The sequence below is a fragment of the Lingula anatina genome, chromosome 7, assembly GCF_051362555.1.
Source record: "Lingula anatina isolate TDL-2025a chromosome 7, LinAna3.0, whole genome shotgun sequence".
NCBI lineage: Eukaryota > Metazoa > Brachiopoda > Lingulata > Lingulida > Lingulidae > Lingula > Lingula anatina.
Window position 1 is genome coordinate 2478370 of NC_141773.1, and position 23668 is coordinate 2502037.

Here is a 23668-nt window from a genome sequence, read left to right on the forward strand (position 1 = left end):
TTTTTAATTTCCTGTCTCTTTTTTTAAAGTATTTAGGAACATGTTACAGATGGAATGCACTGTTAAATGGCTCTTCAGGATACAGGAACTCGGTAAGCATGAAATGACTAAGTAGCTATAATATCGGATGTTCAGCTCTTTAATTCTGTCTATATTTATTTTACCTACTTTACATTATATGCCTACTGGAATGCTGGTCATAAAAAATAGTTTTAACCTATGGGGCAGTGATGTTTTCAACCATTCATCAAAGACAGACCCGTAGCCAGAGGGGGTTCGGGGGGTTCGAAAGAACCGCCCCTTTTGCTGAGAAAAGGTCCACTCTGGGTAAAAGTTGAACTAGGTATATTATGTTTTTATGGGAAAAGGTCCATTTTTCCAGAAAAAGAACCCCCATTTTGAAATTGCTGGCTATGGGCCTGAAAGACCTGGTCACATGGCTAACTCATTGATGTCAGTTCCAGAAGACCAACTGAAGACCTTTTGATGATGGGTCGATACTAGGTCATGCCTTAAAGGTGAGAAAGAGGATGTCTACTAGTAGATGCTTTTAGTTTTCCCCATTATTATACTTTCATGAAACAATTAAAAACATTTCACTATTATCAGTATTTGTTCACCTTGGTCTTTTGATATACTGTCTAGCACAACCCAGGACACTTTTTAGTATGGGCATTTTCAAAACCAAGTGGCACGTTTTCTGAACTGTTCCAGTTAGAGAAATTGACAGTTAAACAGCCTATGTCATGACAGTCGCCGAATGGAACCCTCCAACACACTGAAAGTTAACCACTTAATTAATAAATTAAGTTGAATGGTATACAGGGCATGTGAAAGGGAGTACCCCCCCCCCATCTCCATAACTGTACCACTCCATGTGAAAAGGGCCTTATGAATCACATCTTAAAAGAAGTCCTTTTTGTAAATGATGAATATTTGATTTTTACCAAATAAATGGTGAAGAATAATCAACATATTATGGAAATAAAATAACATCAGTTCATTACTGAATTTTAATTAGCTTCATCAAGAGGAAGAATGCAATTATTATTTTCTATGCTTCAGCCAGTACCAAAGTTCTTTTAGAATCTTAGCCATTTGGTGATTATTACACCTTTACCCTCCTAAGCTCACGACTTCAAAGATACCAATGTGGAACTGGCATTCATGAGCAAGAGTTTCTCAATATGATGACTCATACATTCCCAATATTTCCTGGAGTAAGTTTTAAGGCAGACTGTCCAAGTAGATGAGCAATGCATAATTTGCTCTTCAGCTAGTCATCTCTGCTTCTTTTCAGAGAGCCAAATAAAGTTGAAAAGTAAACCAAAAAGATTCTGAATTCTTGATTTCATAATAATTGCAAACGCTAAGTCTAAAACAACACAGATAGTAATCATCATCATAATTTAAACTGTCATTTGACAAACATCAATATCATAATTTGTGTTCAATCTTTTCTGCAAAGGTCAATTTAAACATAGGGAATTAAGCAGAGCTATGAGGACTAAAATGCACAAAAGACACCTTCATTTTTAATTTCTGAAGAGATAGGAAAACTTGGATCATACTCTCTTTTATTTAAAAAAAACGAAAAACAAAAAGCAGTGATTGATGTAGAAAGTATACTTTGAAGGTTAATACTGACAGACACGCAAGTCCAGAAAACTTCAAGATGGATACAATATGATTATATAGGAGGGGAAGAAGTAATTACAATTTGAATTAAATATTTTCCTAATCCTATTTAATCTTGCACTTTTTTGTCGAGGCCTGCATTCTCTAAGTGCTCTTTAATTTTTGTCTTTATTTCTCCTCCCCCCCCCCCCCAAAAAAAAAAAAAAATCTAATTTCTAATTCAAATCCCTACAGAAGCACCAAGAACTTTTTTAACCTGGCATGACATTTCCCTCAGAAAGGAACTCTATCAATCCACTTTTCCTTTAAACTGAGACCACATGAATTCTAAATTATGAACAAGACCCCAACTCAAGGAGCTTATCACACTTTTTTTTGTGGACTGATATATACCATATTTTGGCAATAAATTTCCAAGCAAACGTCAAAACTCATATTACTCGTTTTAATTATATTTATCAATACTTTATTCAGAGCCATGGTACTTTCTTATTAAGGAATACTCATAGAAACTTCCTGTACTCTTCTATATATTAAAAATGAATTAAGAAAAGATTATCCTTATTAAAAACACATCAATTTTATCTACAAGCAAAGGACTATAATCGACATTCCAAAAAAAAAAAAAAAAAGGCCCACTGCTTTACCATTCTGAACCCCACCCAAACATCAAATTAAAATACAGCAATTACCACAATCAATTAATCTATATCTTTATATGGCATTTATAATGGGTATAGCTAAAACACAGAGCGGATATGGTGAGGAACAATAGTCCATTCCAGTAATTCTAGTCAAAGCTATCTGTTGGCTGATAACCAGAATATATCTTGTCTAAATAACCAAACTTCTATCCTAGTGCTAAAACAAGCATACACCATCTAACTTGATCTGGGTGATCTAGATCTTAGGAATCTGGAACTGGGTAGATGGCAAGGCTTGTTCACATTTAATTTATGTATAAGGCAGAGATAAAAAGTTGTGTGATTTTAGCAGCCTTTTGCAGCATATTTGAAGTACAAGTGTACATTATTAAAACTATAAAAAAATGGCTGGCTATGAACAATGGTCAGTGCAAATTACTCACATATTGTAACATATGGTATATATGGTATTGGCTTAACAATTCTGAAATACATTTTACATAATATAAAGAGCTTTTTTCTTGACATTCCATTATTTTTAATTTTTCAAACCATAAATACATCTCCCAATCTAGAGCAAGTCACAGGCATTTTTCAAATTCAAGCACAAGACGCACTTTCTGTGCAATTATCTCCTCTTTCCTGCGCAGTGTAAAGATCTAGTCTTCTCTATGCTGTCTGATCACCCAAGAGAAAATCAATAATTTGCTGTCTTTTCCATCACAAAACAATCCATTATATGGTGGCTAGAGGGCAGATAAAGATTAATGATCATGTTACTGCTATGAAATGTATATGAGAGAGAAACAAGAAATTATGTATATGAGAGAGAGAGAGAGAGAGAGAGAGAGAGAGAGAGAGAGACTGACTTAAGGGCTGTAATGGAATGATTACTGGAAAAAATCCTATCATATACTGTACATCAATACACTTTTGCAGAGATAGCTTGTTAAGAAGTAGAATTCATTGTCAGACTTCAGTTAATGAATCACCTGACAGCGGGGAAAAAAAAAAGATTTGACAGCTATATACCACTTATTCCTTTGGCCTTTGTATCCAACTCCCAGTTTCAATAGGCTAATTCCTGTTTCTACCTTCTTTTTAAATAGGTCTAAAAAGCAACTATTCACTCCAGGCAAAGAAGCACAATGCAACGATGGCACGTACCATACTGCCCCTGAAGCTTAATCCATTAACTGCAAAATTAAATATCTCTGGGCTGGGAATCTTAACCACTTAATCGTTGGTCCGCTGGGAGAGGGCAAGCAGATGCTACCTTCTCCTTGTCACACCAACGACAAGATGATGACCACTACGAAAACAGATGGTGACATTCTCTCTGGGGCTTATGGTCCTGTTTAACAGGCTGTGCTTTACTATGCTCTAACGAAGTTAAATATTGTGACCTCATGGTATTAAGTGATGAAGGCAGTGCAGTAGCTTTCACATCTAGCCGTATATACTTTTAAAGTGCTGCAGTCTTTAATGGGACACTTTGAAAGGTCACAATATTTAAATATATGTCTTTTTTTTTCTGGTTTTCTTAAGTCTGCTTTCTTCAGTTCGGACAAGTTATTTGGTCATGGAGGGGGGGGGGGGGGGGGGAGAGTTCAGTGAGGCTAGAGCTCTTTTGCAATGACCAGTCTATTTAAGTTATCAATTTTTCAAAGTGTACTAGTAGCTTATACAGACCCTGAACCTGAAAAGCAACCGTGACAGGACAACAATGCTATCTAACATGTATATCAAAATCACTGTGACACAAATACAAGCTCTAGAAAGCTAAATAATGCAACTACATTTGTACATTGTTTCCCCTGCAAAAAAAATCTCACCTCCATGTCCAAAAATATGTGTAAAATAAATTGAATGACACATGTTTGGCTATTTGTGGCATAATTTGATTGCTTCCATTATAAATAAATAAATGCACAATAATCAATAATGCAAGCATTGTGTTATGCATCTAAACAATGCCTAATTATGTTCTAATGTCACCATGCAGCGGAGGGGGGGGGAGGGGGAAGTGAGAACTTATAAGTTAAAACATTGTATCTTTGTATAAATTGCCTTGCAAATCACTAATTATACTAAATATGTCTGCTCTCATCACTATGAATAGCAAGAGAAATATTTACAAGGCAAGTAAATCATAGCAAATGCACATTTCCAGTGAATATTATAACATGATTCACATTTTGATTTTCTACTGCACTGTTAGAAACTACCTCAGGAACATTAATATGGCAGTGTTTTAAAGCATTTCCTTCTTAAAGTTAGTCATCGATAAAATTCAAAATACAAATCATATCTTCACACCCAATATCGTGATCAATATCACAGCCACGACTTCCATTCCAGAAGCATCTCCAACTAATCTAGCTCTGGTATTAAACAGTAAGACCGCATTTGATGACCAGCCGACTAAATCAATAAATCGTAAATTGTGTTGGCAGCTAAATGCACTTGCCAGAGCCAGTAATGGCAGTGGCACAAGAGGTAGCAAGAAAACAACCGCCCGGCTTATATCCAGTTTCTGCATGGAATTCTGCATATCTTCGCGCTCTGAAACATACCTTATTCTCCTCCCCGGGAGAAAATATTAAACCGCAAGGGCTTAATGCGTACATACAGTAAATCGACAAAGTAATTAAAGCGAAATACACTTGTTTAACCCAAAAATTTTACAAGAAGAAAAATCGTCCCACCTCTGTATTCTGCCTCTCGCTTCTAACACCAGCTGCTGCTGTTTATTGATTGTGGGCGAGTTCAATTTAAAGGGATGTTGGGTTTTGTTTACACTTTTGGCGTGGAATGCCTTTTGACTTGACTTTTTCACATACAAATAAGTACACGCTTCTTACAAAGAAGAAATATCCGACACGAGAAGTATGCACAAATATAGACGGATAAAGTGGTTTTGAAAAAATATGAAAGAAGTAACAAAGTGAAAAACGTGAAAGGAATTAACCACAGAAGTGCTGCCCTCTTTATTTTTAGTGATCAATTTCAGGTGAAGGTCGATTGAAAGCACCGGCTACACGTGAAGGATGGCGGCAAGTGAACTCGGTAAGTACGCTTTCAGAAAAGTGTACAAGATTGATCTCGCATGCAAAAACTTGAGAAGATAACACAAAACCGTAATGATATATCCGTGTAAGTTTTTCGCTGTTTGTGACGTTTCAAAAGTGTTTAGCATTTATTGATTTTGTCTAAGTTTTGTAGGTGTCATTCGGTGCATTTGACTCGACATGCGACTGTGTTATCGCATTGTTAGCAACTGACAGGTGATGAAAAAATATCGTCCCGTTTACTCTTCACAGTACAAAGAGAATTCCATTCTATCATATTTTAGCCATGGCCTATATGATTTCCTCGTGTAGCTACATGACTGAGTGTTGAGTTAACATCCACTATGGCATGTTGTTTTGTTTAGTGTGTTAATTTTAGAAAGAGAACGTAGCGGGCTGGTCATGGGGCTCATCAGTTTTAAGTTCAGTTAATTTATCACTTGAAAAAAGTTGAAAAATTGAAACAGAACTCCAGCCTCATTGGCTTTGCCAAATAAAAAAATAATTCGGTTTTTTATTTCCATTTTATTATTATCATTTATTTATTTGGTTTATTTTGCAAGTTAGAAGATAAAGCTGTTCGGATGAGTGCAAGGAGTTTTAGTTAGACAATTAACATTGGGAAGTCCTTAATACATCTTGAACAAGTTGTTAATTAATATTTTACTGCCAGAAGAATCATCAAATGGGAATTAAGGACGACCCTCTGGAGAGCCTACAAGCAATTCAAAATAACACAGGGTAGCTACGAGAATCAGAATAGTCTCTGACATAATGCTGAAAGAAATCTCCAACTTTATGGCAGTACTTTATGATAGATTTTGTGATGCCTTTTAAAAGTCAATGTATGGTACGTGCGAAACATGTTACATGATATGCCTGTAGATCTATATCGTTTGTCTGCCAGCAAGACGGATGTTTTTTTATGCATCTGTATTTGTGTAACTTGACTGTATGTATATGTTTTCTTTTTTGACGCTTTTTTTTTCTTTTTGAGAACCTTTGGACTTTTGGAACCTTTTGGATCCATTTTTTTTTTCTCCAAAAATGAACAGTTGTTATCCCCTTAAAAAACATCCCATAAGAGTTCTCAATTTATTTGTCGCAGTTTTGATATTTAATGACATTAACATTATTATTTTTCAGCTTTGTTAAGTGTTTCTAACAAGCAGGGTCTGGTGCCCTTTGCCAAGGTTCTACATGCCTCTGGGTTGAAGTTGATAGGGTCGGGAGGGACAGCCAAGGCCATCAGGGATGCCGGCATTCCGATACAGTGAGTGGTTTAGTTTACTTAAGATATTGAAGATACTAAGGAATGTTTGGTTAATGTCCTTTTTGTTATCACTGTACTGTGTTTGCCATTGTTCACTTCTAAATGCTATAGCTGTGGGATTGTTAGTAATTACTGGTTTTAACCAAATTAAAATTGCTAAAATAATTATAAAATAAAATTGTCTGAAGAAATCAAAACTTGACATGATTTCATCATTTCCACCATGTTCTCTCGTTGATTTGTTATGGTTGACAGAAAGACATACAGAATTGTCCAGAGTGGTCCCTGACATCCCATAGTGCATGTATTGATGGCTAGTCCAAAGGTTCAGGATTCTGAAGCCTTGCTGATGGAGAACCGCATTGGTTTTGCTCCAACTATGTTTTTTTTTGTTTTTTTTGGCAGTGTCTCTTTAATTCTTTGCTGTAAACCAATTGATTTTCAGACCATTGATCTTTTGAACTAATAATTTTTTAGGCCATTTGCCTTTTGCAAAATGTTTACAAAATTTCCATAATTTTATATTGTTTATTTTCAGAGAGGTCAGTGAAGTGACCAAAGCGCCAGAGATGTTAGAAGGGAGAGTAAAGACACTTCATCCTGCTGTTCATGGAGGTATGGACAGTGTTCTTGCCATGGGCAGGTGTCACAAAAACTTTATTCCATGAAAATTGGCAGATAAATTAGTGCAATGCAGTTCATGATAAATCCATAATAGTGCTTGTACACATAAAAAAATAACTACCCCAGAAATCTTTTGTTCAATCATTGCTCAAAGGCATGTTGTGCTTTGCCAGGTATTCTAGCCCGGCTTACAGATGGAGACTTGTATGACATTGGCAAACAAGGGATTTCCCTGATAAGGTAAAGTTAAGAATCTATCTAAACTTAAGATTACTGAAAAAAAATAGCATGGTTTACGCCTTTGAAATTCATATGTGCCTTTGTGTTATTTGATGCACAAAGAGTGCTTACTGATAGTTGACATTTTACACATTGTAATACTATTGGAAAAATAGTTAAACATAATTAAGTTTAATGTAATTAAAAAGAATTAATCTTTACTATGTATTCTTCTTATTATTATTTTAGGGTTGTTGTTTGTAATCTGTATCCATTTGTTAAAACTGTATCTGCTGAGAATGTGACTGTGAGTGACGCCATTGAAGATATCGATATAGGTAACTAGTAATGGGCAGCATATCTCATCATTTTAAAGCAAAAACATATAGCTTTAAACAACAGAACCTTAAGGTCTATTATGTTATTATCTCAGTAAGTTTAGATCAAAATGTTTTGGCATAACTTCAGTTATTTGAATGATCTCAGTGATTGAATTTAATTATTTTTTATGTAACATTTTGCCTAGAATAACAGCACACATAAGATACTTTATATTTAAATGAAGTTTTTATTTCAAGTTAATTCACCAATTTAGTCTTCTGTTTAAAATTCAATTGTGTAGTATTATTCAAATTACAAAATGGAGATGATTTCACATTTATTTATTTATTTATTTATTTATTTATTTATTTATTTATTTATTTGTAATGGAACCTTGTGCTGACATCTATAATTGTGCTCCAGGTGGCGTTACTTTGTTACGAGCGGCTGCGAAGAACCATGAGCGTGTGACAGTTGTCTGCGATCCTCAGGATTACGACAGTGTTGGTGAAGAGATCTCCTCGTCCTATGATAAAGATACAAAGATAGAAACCAGGAAAGCTCTGGCTGTGAAGGTGATCTTGCTGGATTTATACCTGGCTCTGGGTTTTTCTGACCCATTTCTGTATTAGACAAACTGCTTGATTTTGGCCTGATCAATAAAAAATCAAAAATTTATCAAACAGTGATGATTTCTTGTGAGGATGAAATAAAAAGGTTGCACCAAGATACAACTGGATGTGGGACTTTTCTAAATTATATGTAATAATTAATAATAATTGTTTGTGTGTGTTTGTATTTATTTTTTACATGATAACCTGAATTATTTTGCTTTAGTTTGATAAAGCATTGCAAGTTCCATCTAATGTTTGTAGATTTTTTATTTTTTTTAAATTTCTTGAGACCAAAATTAGCAGAAATCGAACATGTATAGGTTTGCTTACCATATCTCAACCATCATTTTTTCTCTTCTTGTTAGGCCTTCAACCATACAGCGGAATATGATGCTGCCATATCAGACTACTTTAGACGACAGTTCAGTGAAGGCGTGTCGCACCTACCTCTACGGTATGGGATGAACCCGCACCAGAAACCCGCACAACTGTACACAACCATGCCCAAACTGCCCATGAAAGGTAGGTGAAATATAGACAGGTGGAACATGGTTCAAAACATACTGTGACATATATTTCTGGACAGCTCCACAGACAGAGTGGGTTAAGTTGGCAATTTACCTAAGACAAATAAAAGCATTCATTAAAATTCATTAAAAAAGAGCTGAAAACACATATTTTAATGATGTTTTATTCATGACATTTAAAAAAAATGTTGCATTAAATAAATGAAATATTGGCTTCTTTATTTTTTTCTTTTAATTGCTATTCCAGTGCTGTAGTCAAGCTTCAATTTTAATCATTCTTATTTATAAACTTGAAAAAAAATTATATGTTCTTAAGTCTGCAAAACATTTGATAGATTTTAAATGAAATTTAATGTTTTATTACTGTGTTCTCACATGGTGTTGATGAAATGTATTCAAAGTTGACTCCAGTTAAAGCTTAGTCTGATTAAATAAGATGGAATTATAACAAATTTTTCCCACTCTCCATTGCATTGGCCAAGGCATTAATTTGTATTTTAAAGCAAATTTATTTTTATTCGGTTGTTTGTTGTATCTCATTGGTGTAGAACAAGCAAAAGATGTAATAGGTTTTAATTCAGTTTTTTTTTTTTTTTTTTTTTTTTTTTTTTGCATGGTTATAGGTATTATATGATCTCTTTTTCAGTGGTGTGTGGTTCCCCAGGTTTCATCAACCTGTGTGATGCCTTGAATGCATGGCAGCTGGTCAAAGAGTTGAAAGAAGTCCTTGATCTTCCTGCTGCAACTTCCTTCAAACATGTCAGCCCAGCAGGTAAGGAAATGGTTCTGATTGTGAAGTATTATGTCAAAATGAGAGAATGACCATTTGTTGATATTTTTCTTTAGCCTCATTCAGAATACATAGGGGAGACTTACTAGTCCGAGGGTCAAATACGGCCAACCTACTTGAATATATAGTATACTTCCCCACGGGATATCTATTCGGTGTCTATTATCCGATTAGATGGCAAGCTTTGTAGTGGGTCGCCATATTTGACCCTCAGACTAGTAAGTCTCCCCTATGTATTCTGAATGGGGCCTTTGTCAGTGAGGTTAATACTTGCAGAAGGTGTACATATCTTCATATACATAAATATACATATATTTGTAGATTCTGTGGGCTCATTTACAATGAAACTATCATTCTATGTAGATCAATCAAACTCCGCTAGAGACTGTCGTTGAATTCAATCTGATTAACTCATTTCCAACATACTCATGCGATCATTGATATAATATTTGATATCTTCTTTTATCTCTGTGTTAAACATATCTGTATATATCTTCAGGAGCAGCTGTAGGTGTCCCACTATCATCAGAAGAAGCCAAGGTTTGCATGGTGGACGACATGAAGGACGATCTCACCCCTCTGGCCACGGCGTATGCACGTGCACGAGGTGCAGATCGCATGTCCTCATTTGGTGACTTTGTGGCGCTGTCTGATGTGTGCGACGTACCAACAGCTAAGATTTTGTCCAGAGAGGTGATACTGGTTTCTGAGAGTTTTCTATACTTGCATAATTATAGCATTTGGGTACATCTGAAGTAAGAATTTTAATGCAGAATTAACTAAATTCAAATTTTGGTAGTGAAACAAAAATGACTTTTTACCCCCAGTTTGTGGAACAATCAGCTCTTTGTAAAATTTTTAGTTTTTTTACACTGATGATATGTCAAGTATTTCTTGGTAATTATATAAATTTAAAATCAACATTGTGATGTAAACTTGTCTCCACCAGGTGTCTGATGGCATCATAGCCCCTGGATATGAAGAGGAAGCCCTGAAAATACTTAGAAAAAAGAAAGGTGGAAAATACTGTATTCTTGAGGTTTGTATCTACCTGTAATAAAAAAATGTCTTAATAATATATAGATAAATGCAGCCAGCATACAGTATGGTACTATACTCTAAAATGATACATGAAATGATACCTTTAAGAGAATCCAAAAGCATGTCTTCTTTTGGGAGTTTTTACAGTTCTGTTAACTTTGTCAAGATAAGTTGTTTTTTTTTATATATTGCCATAGGATTTATATATTCTTATATTTGTAGAACTTGAATAATAAGAGATTTATGTTAAGGATGGGTGCTAAATAAAAAAGAGAAATAAACGAAGTGAAAAAGTTGGATAATTGTTTGGTCTTGCCTTGTAGATGGATGAGACCTATGAACCCACAGACATGGAGACGAGAACTCTTTATGGTTTAAAACTGGAGCAGAAGAGAAATGACGCCTTTATAGACCAGAAATTATTTAGTAACATAGTTAGCAGTAAAAAAGAGGTATGTTTCATTGTTTCACAATGATAGTTCAAACATTTAGTTTGAAAACTATAATCTTTGAAGCTGGTTTCATCAGTAAAGAACCAGTTTTCATTTTTATTTAAAGGTGAAACCAGACACAAAGTAATAGCTTTTTTTTTTTTTTTTTTTTTTTACTATATTGCATTTATATAAAAGAGTTTAATTTTCTGAACAAAATTCTCTGTTATATGGAATTTTCTTTCTTTCTTGCTTTCTTTTTTTTTTTTTTTTTTTTTTGTACAAAAAGAAGGTCACTGCAATTATTAGATTAATAAAGTGCTGTCAGGATTTTGTTTACATGCATGCATGTAAAAGTTATTGTGTTCATCATGTTATTTTTTCCATACTGAAAGTTTCAATAATTTACATTTTATATAAAAACATGCCATCTGAAACATTTACACACAATTGCATGTTCAGTTGATAAAAATTATTTTGGGCTTTTGGGACTAATTTTAAAGAAATTTTTATCATTATTAGCTCCCAGAAGATGGACTACGAGACCTGATAGTTGCCACGATAGCCTTGAAATATGCCCAGTCCAACTCTGTCTGTTATGCTAAGAATGGCCAGGTTGTAGGGATAGGGGCAGGCCAACAGTCCAGAATACACTGTACAAGACTGGCGGGGGACAAAACTAACAACTGGTGGGTACGAGAGTGTGTAGATCTGGGTCCCGTATCTCGAATGCATCGCGTATTGCGAATCGCTATATCAAATAGACGCTACAATGTATTATATGGGGCGAGTTATGGAATCGAGACGCTTACGCATGTGCGCAACACAGCGAAGCTTTCGAGATACAGGGCCCTGTTCTGGACGAGAAAACTACTGTAAATACAAAACTATAATTAATAAAAAGGCTTTCACAAGTCTTAGAAACTAAAGTACACTTTGTTGAAATTTCACAAGCCAGTTACTTGTATGTTGATATTTGTGTACAATAATAAAAAAATTATAAGGTCTCAAGCATTTTCAGTCATTAGACAATGAAGATTGCACGCACACACACACACACACACACACACACACACACAAATGAACAACTGTTAAAGTATGTGAAACCTACAACTATATCAAAATCAATGGAAAGAATAAACTGAGATCCTTAAGATTTTTTATCTTTCTTTAAGGTGGTTAAGACATCATCCTCGGATTCTTGGCATGCAGTTTAAGAAGGGAGTTAAAAGAGCAGAGATGTCCAACCTCATAGATATCTATGTGAATGGAACTGTGGGGCAAGTAAGTGACCTGGATTTGAGAATAAATTGTAATCTTTCTGAAATAGTGAGAATAAAATTATTTTAAATTTTGTAGTGACTTTAATGTTTAGTATTTGTTTTGAATGTTTTAAGGAATTGCAAAGAATTCAAGAGGATCCGATTTGTGATCTGTTATTGAATAAATACATAGTTTTTTACATCAAGAGAAGCAAGAAGTGGTCAAATGGCAGCTAGTCATGTTTAGATGTCCTCTTGCTCTTGATATTTAACCAGAGAAAGTAAGCAGACAGATGTATGTTTTTCCAGCTCCGTGCAACCTTTAATATAAGTTTGTTCTTGTCAAAAGTTGAAAAGAAAAGTTTAATGCCTTAAGTATATTTGTCACTTCTCCATCATTTTGTTTCCATTTCTCGTCAGGATATGGACACAATGTCTTGGGAGAGCAACTTTGAGAACCCACCAGAACGTCTGACAGAGGAGGACAGAAAGGAATGGCTGGGGCAACTGAAAGGTGTAGCTCTCAGCTCAGATGCATTCTTTCCATTCCGTGACAATATTGACAGAGCATACCAGGTACGAAGACATTGATAGCATTTACAGCCAGTTAATCCAATGACCACTTAGCTTACTAAAAAATATTTTTGTATATATTATCTAGGCCATCAGTGTCACTTATAAGTCTTTGGATTATCAGCCCAGTTTATACACTAATGAAACTGTAAAGGTTTTATATGATATTTAAACTTCTTGTATTTGCATTTCAGAGTGGTGTGCAGTATGTAGCATCTCCATCAGGGTCCACGAATGACAACATTGTAATAGAAGCCTGCAATGATCACAGTATCACCCTGGTCCACACAGATGTCAGGCTCTTCCATCACTAAGTGGCAGCACAGCTATACATGTAGTTGTCAGGATCGACTGTAGATGGCAGTATTGTTGTAATTGTTAAGATCTACTGCAAATGACAGCACTGTTGCAAATGTAACAAATTACTGTAAAAGGCAGCACAGTTGTTAGAAATTACTTCAGAAAGCAGCATGCAGTGAGATATTATTTTTTCAAAAGTTAAATAGTGCATGCGTCTGCCAGTAGATGTCAAAAAAGAATCTCCAACACAGGACAAGACAACCAGAGATTATATATGTATTTATCAGATTTAAGCAGCATACATTTTCACAATATAGATGCCACTTTATAAGAATTCCCTCAAAGAGCGACCAAGCTTAAGTCCATTTCAGTGCAGTGAAAGTAGTACTTTGCACTCTAATTATTGAGACAATTCCTTGACTCTAAATCAAAGGAATACTTCTGAGATCAGATCATGCAGCTTTATTAATGCTTTATACTAGAATCTTATACTATTATCTAAAGTTGAATTGAAATATAATCTTTATATTACCAAAGACTGATTTCTAGATATTATATAGTATTTGAATAGGGCAGGGGGATGGGCAAGGAGCCTTTTTATTTCATTCTAAGAAATGAAATATGTTATATATAATTCATATTACCCTAAATCATCTAGACCGATCCTAAGGAACGAGCACACATTGGGTTTCAGCGATCACATACTTGTCCCTTGTGGCCGCAAGATGGCACAAGCTACCCAGTTTTTTTAAGTAGTTTGTGCCAAAAATTTTTTATCCGGTGAACCATTCAAACAGCCAGTCTAACTTGGAATCTGCTGGCCCAAAATAGAAACAGTGACCAGTAACTGAACAAATTTTCAAACATTTTAGACTCCAGGCTTCAATTTTATCGGTAGATGCCATGGGAGCAGTGTTAATACCAAAGACGTTTTTTAAGACAATTATATCTTTTTACAGAGGAATGTCCATTGTTGATTGATAAATTGTTGACCTACAGTACATGTTAATTATACTTAATTTAACAGGCCCGTAGCCAGGGGGGGTTCGGGGGGTTCAAAAGAACTGCCCCTTTTGCTGGGAAAAGGTCCACTCTGGGTAAAATTTGTACTAGGTACATGGAGTTTTTATGGGAAAAGGTCCACTTTTTCAGAAAAAGAACCCCCCTTTTGAAATTGCTGGCTACGGGCCTGTTAAACTTTATCTTGACCTGTAATGTGATTACAGAAGACGTCAGAGAACTTTTGTATTGTTTTTTATACAGTGTAGAAGAAAAGACAGAAATTTAGTGAAAACATTGTTGAAAATGTGTAGAAAACATTTTAAGGTATAAAGTGATAGACCATAAGATATTAGGTTAAGCTTAATGAGAAGAAAGATGTAATTGGTTTTTGTAATGCAGTTGATTTCTTCCCTATCATGTTGAATATTAGAATTTTTGTGTCTGATGAAAGTGAAATAAATCTTTAATATTATTGGAAATGTTTATGCTTCAGTAACTACTTAAAAGTCTTAATAAATTAACAAACAAGTTTGAACTAAAGGCATACCCCTTTGAACAACTAGCACAAAACATGAACTGCAGTTTGTTAGGGATGAGATTTTTATGTCTGTTAGCAGATTTCCAACTTTTTGGGTGATGTTGATGCTTAAATTAGTAATGAGTTTTTCCAATATAGGCAGCTTTCTGACTTTATGAGAGCTAAAAAGTCTCATCCCTGAGTTGGTATGTTTAAAGTGTGAACTGTGGACAGTAATTTGAAAATGTAATTTGTATTTCTGAGCACTTGGATGAGTTTGACCAGTCAAAGGCTCAGTCAAACTTAAGACCTCTTCATAGCCTGGCTATTTTTTAGTCTCACCTAAACAGAACCTCTGCACATGACGTGACCAGTTCAACGCATAAATTTTGCTCGCCGCAAACAGTTGAAAGCAAATTTGCCAAAGTGAGCAAAACTTATTGTTGCAGTAGCGTATAATTACATGTTAGGGCCAATCGAAAGGTTTCAAGTTAAACCAGTATATGTTATTAAGCCATGTGATAAGGGACCACATACCTAACAAAGCGTTTCAGATTTTATGAAGTCAAAAATCCATTGGCTGTGCATGCATTCTTGAAACAAAATAAGCCGCAATTAGAAGAAAACTATAATTATTTTTAAATTTTAAAATTAAAAAAAAGTGAAATTTCGGCTACTCTCAGGCTCAGTTTGGGATGAATACGGGCTGAAAAAACTTGGCAAAACTAGATTTGGACACTGTAAACAAAATGTGTTTATTTCTAGTTTGTCCGTGGCACACACGTTCTTGGATCTTGATATTAAAAAGTTGTTGATCTGTGATCAATCTTGTTTTTATCAAGTAAAAATTTAAAAAATATGCTTTCAACAAGGCATTTTATTGCATTTAAGTCTTTCTTTATAGTATTATAGCATAAAACATAATAGATATAACACTCATGACAAAGTAATGTACACAAATTAAATCTGCCTAAAAATAAGTTTCATTTGTACAAGCAAGAGTGTCAAGATATTCACTTAAATAACAAAAATTGTGCTACTGACTAAAAGCAAACAATGTCCAAATAAACTTCCTCAATAACCTAACTAGGACAAGAAAAATTAATAGCAAAAGTTTCTTGATAATGGCTTTAATAGCTACTACAGAACTACAAATCCTTGGTTTATAGTGTCTTGAAACAAAAACATTGTTGTGGACCTAAAGTTGACTTAACTAACCACCATTACACATAACTTCATTCTTTTTGTAAATCACAAAAAAAAAAAAAGAAAAAAAAAAAGGTTGTGAAAACTCACGAGATTAACAATGTTTTAACTACAATGATTGTGTCTAGAGTTCGGTGAACCATAATTTTACCTAGTTAAATGGTGAGCGTCATGATTTTTTCTGAATCACTTTGATACTTGGACGGGACATATGATATTAATGACATTATGAAATGTAATCAGGGACTTAATAAAAATAATGCTTTAAATTGGCCCCATAGTGTACAGAGTTGCTGTATCCTCCCCAACCTTGCAAGCTGAAATGGCTATTCAAAATACAAACATAATAGAAAAATAGATAATCAACAAAAGAACCATCATAAGATTATAACAAAAATATTATAACAAAAAGAAAAAAAAAATTAGAAAAAAAAAAAAAAAAACAATGACTAACTTTAAATGTAGGAATAATGTATTAACATTGGTAAGTATGGGAAAATCTATGTTTCCCCCAGTAAAATTCGTTTTTGGCCAAAACAAACAGTTGTTAACCCTTCAAGTGGAATAGATTTTTCGTTGTATCTTGTTTAACAAGGATAAAAAATCATTCTAAAGAGATTGCACAGGTTTTCTACCTATCAGTAACTTCAACTGGCCCTTCAATCAGCCTGCAACCTTTTTTTTTTTTTTTTGTCCTTGAAGGATCATGGGTAAAGCAGGAATGTGGAAGAGGCAATCCACTTTAAATGTCCTCATACCTAAACCACAAACAGGGCCTGCAACTTGTTCCCCAATTTTACTATCAGGTCACATCAAGGAGTTAGACGTGATGAAGTCTAACTCATGTCTTAAAGGTAGAAAAATGGTTGTTTAATCTCTCAAAAATGACACTTTTTTAATCATACTTAACATTATAAAACAATTTTTATATAACAAGGTTATGAAACCAGCAAATTAGTATAGATTTGGTACATTAAAAATAAACAAATAAAATAAAAACACCAAAAATAATATAAGGATTAACCAAACAGAAGATATTCAAAATTGAAAGCAGGTCTGCTTGAAAAGAAAGGCTTGTCTATTCTTGTCAATCATCTACTTCACTGCTTTTATATTTAACCACATTAATTAAACACAAGGCTACCACCATTTCCATAGAAGTATATTGACAAGTATCCATGAATCTATCTATTATTTATATTGCTGTATACATATCCATGTATACAGCAATATAAATAATAGATAGATTCACACATATTGACCCATTTCACACCTTTTGTGTTAGAACAAAAACAGACCATATATTGACTCTGCTACTGTCATCAAGCCAGCTAGCCCAGTAATATTCCATTGCCTTACTCTTTATACGGGTCATAGCGGGGAGTTATTCACTTAATATTCACAGATATTTCTCTCACTAGCTTTACACTGTCTGTGCATATTTTTATACTGTCCAGCGAGACATTTTGCACAAAAAAAGACCCTGCTGAATTTAAGTTGGACCCCTACCAAGACTATCTAATACCATGTAAAAGTACCTTTGTGAAAAGAGGTTGAGCCAAGCTTTGAAATACTCCAAAACTGACCCATATCCCAATATCTCACAGCAAAGATACTGTTACTCATTCAATATTCACAGACTACATTTTATCCCTAATGAAAATGACTAAAATACCTGGTAAAATGACATTTTAATGGCATGAAAAAGGATGAAATTGCCAATTAAAAATACTTGATTTTCTCAACTACAGTGAATGAACTGTCCATTTCACTGCCTGATACTAAGTCAGACCAATGTTAACAAGCCACACATGCGCAACTCCCTAAATTAGTGGTGCAAGAACAAGTAAGTCACCAAAAAATATTATACTTTTTCTCGGCATAAAATAACAAGGGTTCCTAATACATATACACTGAAAATAAGTACTTTATGATGAAAACACTTTACAGCTATTCTACTTTCTAAGTACATCTGCATGACACTTTTCAGTTTACTTACTGAATATAACAACCTTCACATCTGTCACCATCCTCTTTTTATGTAACAAACTTGTATCAACAACAACAAAAATTGACTTACTGATAGTACTCTCACCATAATACCATTATGAAGTATAGGTATGTATATGCTTATACTCTCTATTATCTAAAATGCCCATGTGGATTGTGCCTGAGCATACACTATTACCATCTATATATGTAATCTTTTTAAAAATATTTATTCACCCAGCTAAAGTAAGATTCAGACAAATTCAATAAAGGGTTCAAAACAATGGCAAAAATATATACTATATGCTCCCCTTTCTTTACCTGAGCAAATTTTTGGCGAGTTATTTTCTGGGGTACTAGACAATTTAAAGCAAAGTCCACTAAGCCCTCTCTATAAAATTTAACCAGGTAACCAAGCTTCATTACACTGTATCCTTCTGACCAAAATCAAATGGTTAAACTGTTACTTCATCCATGGAAAATTCAAATTCAAATTCAATATTTAACTCAAAACAATGACAAAAATATATTCCTCTCTGTTTTTCCTTAAAGGCATAATAACTCTTTGTATGAGACCTATATTTCACAATAAAAACCTTGTGAATAACTAATAGAAATATAATATATTCTGTTTTACCACAAAAACAGCAGTTATAGCTTTTATTCTGATATTTGAACTTGTCTTTAGACCACGCGACCTCCATTGATGTCTATACGTTGTTAAAATCTCTTAAGAGATTTTAACAAAAAACCAAACTTTTTAGAAAAAAACCAGGGACTAACTTTGAATGTAAAAATGGATTCATTAACCATTGGTAAGTATGGGAAAATTGTTGTTTACTCCAGGAAAATTCATTTTTTGGCCGAAACGAAGAGTTATTATTGCTTTAAGTAATAAATTTTTGGTTTAAGAGACTTTGTAGTGAAGTCCACTCTCAATACTACATCCTTCCGACCTAACTACAATAATATTATTCCTTTGTCCATGGAATTTCTTGGCCATCTACTATCAGACTGTGGATTATTCCCTCTCTTTTCTTCCCACTGCTCACTGCCTTCACGTAACAACTGTGCTCCCCAATGGCAAAGTGTGTCTCTGTTCCATCATCTGTAAATTCCCCCTATGAAATAAAATATTTACTATCATTGTTCTTATTTTATTCTATTTTGGTTTCTTCTATATCCATCAATGTACATACGGCATCCTTTCACCAAGACAGAATCTCAGTTTTTTTAGCAGTTGAATTTTAATTTGGCAAGACTTTATAGTAGTTTGAAAAAAATAATATGTATCGCACTTAAGTGACAATATATAGATACTTATACACCATGGGTTGCATAATAAGCTCTATTTTATATCAATATTTTCATGTTTTGAAGACGTAATATCACCCTCTACCTATAAAGTATTTAACTCAGAAATAATATCATAAAAAAGAAAAAAATTAAAATAACCATGTGCTTCATATACCCCCCTGCTGTAGAATGTTATGAAAGGAAAAGCAAACTATACTCACAGTGGTGTCCAGTTTCTGCCCATTCACCCATATATCTAAAGTATCCTTTTCTGAAAAAAAAAAATACATAGTGAACATACCATTTTTTTTAATTTTTAGTCAGTGACATATATCAGTACAATAAAATATTCTGAGCAAAATAACACAAAAATACTATACACTTGGAAAAAATACCACCCCAATATTTTCCATCTCAATTTTGATATAATGATTAAAATATTTCCAACTTTCATATCAAAATTGAGATAGTAAAATAGGTCATTTTTTACGAACCACTCTGTATATGTAATAAATATAAAACCTGTCATGGCTTTTTAATATTCTACTCAGTATTTGCCTCTAAGGAAAATTAGTTGCTGGACCAAAGGTCCAGCCATCTTGAAAAGAAGCCGGACCAAATGTCTGTCAGGTGGGAAAACTTCTCGGACCGTTCTGAAAGTTGTCTACCCTGGGCAGACGGTCCAGTGTTAATTTCGAACACTGATTCTACTAACCTAAAACAATCCTAGTTGGGACATCATCCAAAGTCATCACCCAACAGTTCATGATTTTACTCTGATTTTCTGAGAACTTTTGTAGGCTTTTTCCGTTGACTTCGATGGTGTATTCATACATGAAACCACTGACAGCATCAATGTTTATTTTACACTTGGTCTTGCCAATTTGAAAAGTTTCTGATCCCACAAGTTTGAACATCCAGTCAGTTCTTTTTACTTCCTATAAAATGAAAAATATATCAATATCATAATGTATAACAATGAATATATTGGAAGGTGAATAATAGTTTTCTGAGTTAAGGATTTTAACATTCTGAGTTTTCTCCTCTTCATCACTTTTTAATTGACAATTTGAAAAAAAAATACTGTCAATTCTTCCAACTTCACAGTATTTACAGTAAGTTTTTAAAATAAAAAATAAGGTTTTAAATGTTGCATTTTTACCAGTGTTGAGTTATGATGTGGGGGTGCAAAAGCATACCGAGTTGTGTGTGTATGCATGCATGTATATGTGTGTGTGTGTGTGTGTGTGTGTGTGTGTGAAACTGGGGCCTGGTATATTCTACCTTTCCATCCAGCCATATGACCCTCTTCCCTGTCGTCGTACCATGTTCAAATTCTACCTTGTGAACTCCATCACTCAATGCCACCTCCCAAACAGCAACAAGATCTGACATCCTGGGGCAGGCTGAAGACTTCAAAAGCATTTAAATTATTTTACGAAGCATATTCATTTTTAATGAAATTTTGTGGATGAACTAGAAATGGCAACCAATTTCATTAAACACTACACATGCCTGATGTCTTATTTTTCTGAAGTCATTGCGACCGAAAAATGACTTTAAAATAACTAGATCAGGCCAAGCTTCTTCAATACATTTAAAGCTTGAGCCTCTTCGACAATGAACAGCGAAAGCGAACATCAAATGAGTAATAAATTTTCAATGAAATTTTGTGCAATGTAAAGAGGTCCTTTCCCTCTGGCTAAGCTGTCTGACTTTTCTGTCTTTAAGTAACGGTAAACTTTACCTTTAACTACAGATAGTTACCCACCTGTTCAGCAGTGTGTTTCTATTATTCACCGGCCAAGATAATCAATTTTTTTGCTCTTCCAACAAATAATGATTTTGGCCTATATATTCTTATCGACCGTGCAAATAATATACAACATCCGGGAAATCTATACAAATGAAAATTACTCCACACCGATGCTGCGAGAGCAATGTGAAGGTCGGAAGTGGCTCTAATGCCTTCTGATAAAATATGCCTTGGAGACAAATTTTGAGGCAAGTTGATAAAAAACATTTGCTTAAAATCTTAAGAACATTGGCTGTTTAATCGTCTGTATATAATACCCGCCAGTGTTTTAATGAAACCGTTAAGAAACTAAGGAAAATGCCATGTTGTTGCCGAGATTTAAAAAGTGTCTTGGCCTTAGAAACATGTAGTTATCATTACACATTGCGTAAGATGAAAATGCATTTCCACTAAAATATTGTTAAAATTTTTGTGCTGTGTTTCGCTATCTATGCCCGGTTAGTTTTATATATCAATTTTCTTTTAATATAAAGGCAGCTACTGAATAACCCACATCTGGAACAGAAGGTGAGATATGGCTAAACCCGAACGATATTGATTTTTTTTAAAAGATAAGTTGGTTGTCTTAACAAATTAAATCAAATATTGGTCAGAAATCAGTTTGAGTTTGTCTTATACTGAAACTAACTTGTCAGTTAAATTAATTTAATACTACATTAGAGATGCGTCACAACAATCAAACCATTACAAGCACATTTTAAGATACTCGAAATCACTTCATTGCAATTTATCTTTGTGTTGTATTTCAAGTTGGCAGATTCATACATTATCAGGCGGGCAGCACAAATCACAGCATATTTCATGCATAGAGGGAAACAACTTAGTAAGTAAATCATGTTTTACTATATCGCTATCAATATATTAAAAACTTGTAACATATCTTAGTAGACCTACCCCAGTTCTCTTCTGTATCAGTGCCTGAATATTTAAGCAGTATAAAACCCAAAATTTAAGCATGATAAAACAGAAAAATTATCATAAACTGTTCTGGTTATTGGTGTTCATTATGAAGCCTTCAGCTTGTCTTTTACACTGTCCGTCACACATGAATTTTAATGCTGTGAAGTACTGTAAATGATTCGTTATTTCTTTTTCGTGAATTTTAAGGAAAAAACCAACAAAATGAAAAAAAACAACTACATCCTCAAACATACAGTTTATAATTAATTTCATATGCAGTTTAGTCTTGAAAGTAATAGTAGTACGCTGTAGGAAGCAGTTGAGTGTTGGGTATCCAGTTTGACATCACATTTGCTTTAACCTGTACTTCTCATTTAAATCTTCTACACCATTATGCTTTAGATTTTAAAAATGTGTTTTTTTTTGTAGTGTGTTTTACATGTCATTCAAGTTTAAATGTATAAGACAATATCTGAAAGGCGCACAATAAGTATTCAAAGGTCAAACATGCAATTTTATGCCTTAAAAACCACATACTGCAAAAATAAGATTTATGCATTGAAAAGAGGATTATATGTTAAAAATGGATTGTTTTTTTTCTCTAGCTCAGGACAAGGTAGATGAACTGGCAAAAACCACCTCCAAGACAGGATCTAAACTTGACTCCTTTAAGACTACATTTGCCAAGGAACTTAAAAGGGAATGGGACAAAGAAAAGAAAAAGCTAAAATGACAGCACTAGACTTGGACCGCCTGAATTATTTACACATTATTCAGTATTTATACAACACTTGTAAAATTATATTGAGCTTATGATATCCATCTTTAATATAGATTTATAAATATATCAGCCTGACGGCATTGGCTCTGTATTTAAGTAATGGCAACTGTAAGATTTGGCTGGCTTGTAAAGAAAGGAATCCAATACAGCAGTAGGGGAGGAAATAACCATAACAATACTTACACATTTTATCCTCATCACTGGTTTACATGACTGATTGAATGATGACAGAGACAATATCCAATTACCAAGCTGATGAACATTTTTGCTCATTTATGTCAGAGCCTGTAGTTTTGAATTTTGTGCTGGTGCTGATGAAATGAAGCAGTTTCCCTTGGAAAGGAAAGGAAAGGGGTGGAGAGGTTTGCTTTTTACCGAAATGCACCTGATCAGGGGTCTGTACCCTTGGGTTCATATGCTAGTAAAAGCAACAGAGATGATGAATGCACAGAGGGGTGTTTTCAGTGGCCTTTTGGGTGGGGGGGAGGGGGGGGGGTCTGGCTCACTGCAATTTTTATTTTACTTTTAAACTACAGAAAACTTAGATTGTTAAAATTGTGTCATCTGTTGGGAGATAGGATCCATGACAAAATTTGGCAGTTGTACATGTAGTCCAGATAACATCGGCATAAACCCACTTTGGAATCCACGAAATAATATAATACTTGAATTATATGATACTAGAAGTTTATTTATTTTAAATTTTTTGACATTTTTGTACCAGTTATATGTCATTAATCTACTGCAATAAATTGTTCTTTCATGAAAGTGTTTTTGGTTTTGTTGGAGTCTTTCCATTTTCGGAACGGAACGTTACATTAGCAAGGTATTAG

At 34.2% G+C, this 23668-nt stretch overlaps 4 protein-coding genes across 14 annotated transcripts in view; 2 read left to right on the forward strand and 2 right to left on the reverse strand.

Moving 5' to 3' along the window:
• The window catches only part of LOC106167690 (uncharacterized), a 46766-nt gene extending 41708 nt beyond the window's left edge, over positions 1-5058 (reverse strand). For 6 of the 9 annotated variants that reach the window (XM_013546580.2, XM_087016629.1, XM_087016628.1 and 3 more), the window contains exon 1: positions 4991-5058. The gene's annotated coding sequence lies outside the window, so the exon portion shown is untranslated. The remainder of the gene's footprint in view (positions 1-4990) is intronic. The other 3 variants (XM_013546573.2, XM_087016631.1, XM_087016625.1) reach the window with 2 other exon arrangements.
• Positions 5059-5170: 112 nt separating this feature from the next.
• Positions 5171-14286, forward strand: LOC106167672 (bifunctional purine biosynthesis protein ATIC-like). Of its 2 annotated transcripts, none has more exons than XM_013546513.3 (15): positions 5171-5351; positions 6500-6626; positions 7165-7241; positions 7424-7490; positions 7719-7807; positions 8214-8365; positions 8770-8926; positions 9578-9703; positions 10221-10414; positions 10671-10760; positions 11086-11214; positions 11716-11882; positions 12369-12477; positions 12876-13031; positions 13223-14286. In XM_013546513.3, exons 1-15 carry the CDS (start codon positions 5333-5335, stop codon positions 13340-13342), a joined length of 1779 nt encoding a protein of 592 aa, XP_013401967.2. In that variant the 5' UTR covers positions 5171-5332; the 3' UTR covers positions 13343-14286. The 2 variants fall into 2 exon arrangements, with proteins under 2 accessions (XP_013401967.2, XP_086872759.1); XM_087016633.1 differs by having other exon boundaries at positions 5310-5438.
• Positions 14287-18197: 3911 nt separating this feature from the next.
• LOC106160103 (fas apoptotic inhibitory molecule 1) lies at positions 18198-21256 on the reverse strand. Of its 2 annotated transcripts, none has more exons than XM_013536617.2 (5): positions 21110-21256; positions 20623-20751; positions 20054-20276; positions 19560-19609; positions 18198-19163 (listed from the first exon to the last, which is right to left on the reverse strand). In XM_013536617.2, the coding sequence occupies exons 2-5, from the start codon at positions 20731-20733 to the stop codon at positions 19014-19016; spliced, it is 534 nt and encodes a 177-aa protein (XP_013392071.1). In that variant the 5' UTR covers positions 20734-20751; positions 21110-21256; the 3' UTR covers positions 18198-19013. The 2 variants fall into 2 exon arrangements, with proteins under 2 accessions (XP_013392071.1, XP_013392072.1); XM_013536618.2 differs by having other exon boundaries at positions 20623-20744; positions 21110-21236.
• Positions 21249-23603, forward strand: LOC106167657 (protein NCBP2AS2 homolog). The gene is made up of 4 exons (XM_087016879.1): positions 21249-21346; positions 21632-21661; positions 21905-21977; positions 22660-23603. Exons 1-4 carry the CDS (start codon positions 21320-21322, stop codon positions 22785-22787), a joined length of 258 nt encoding a protein of 85 aa, XP_086873005.1. The 5' UTR covers positions 21249-21319; the 3' UTR covers positions 22788-23603.
• Positions 23604-23668: the final 65 nt, after the last annotated feature.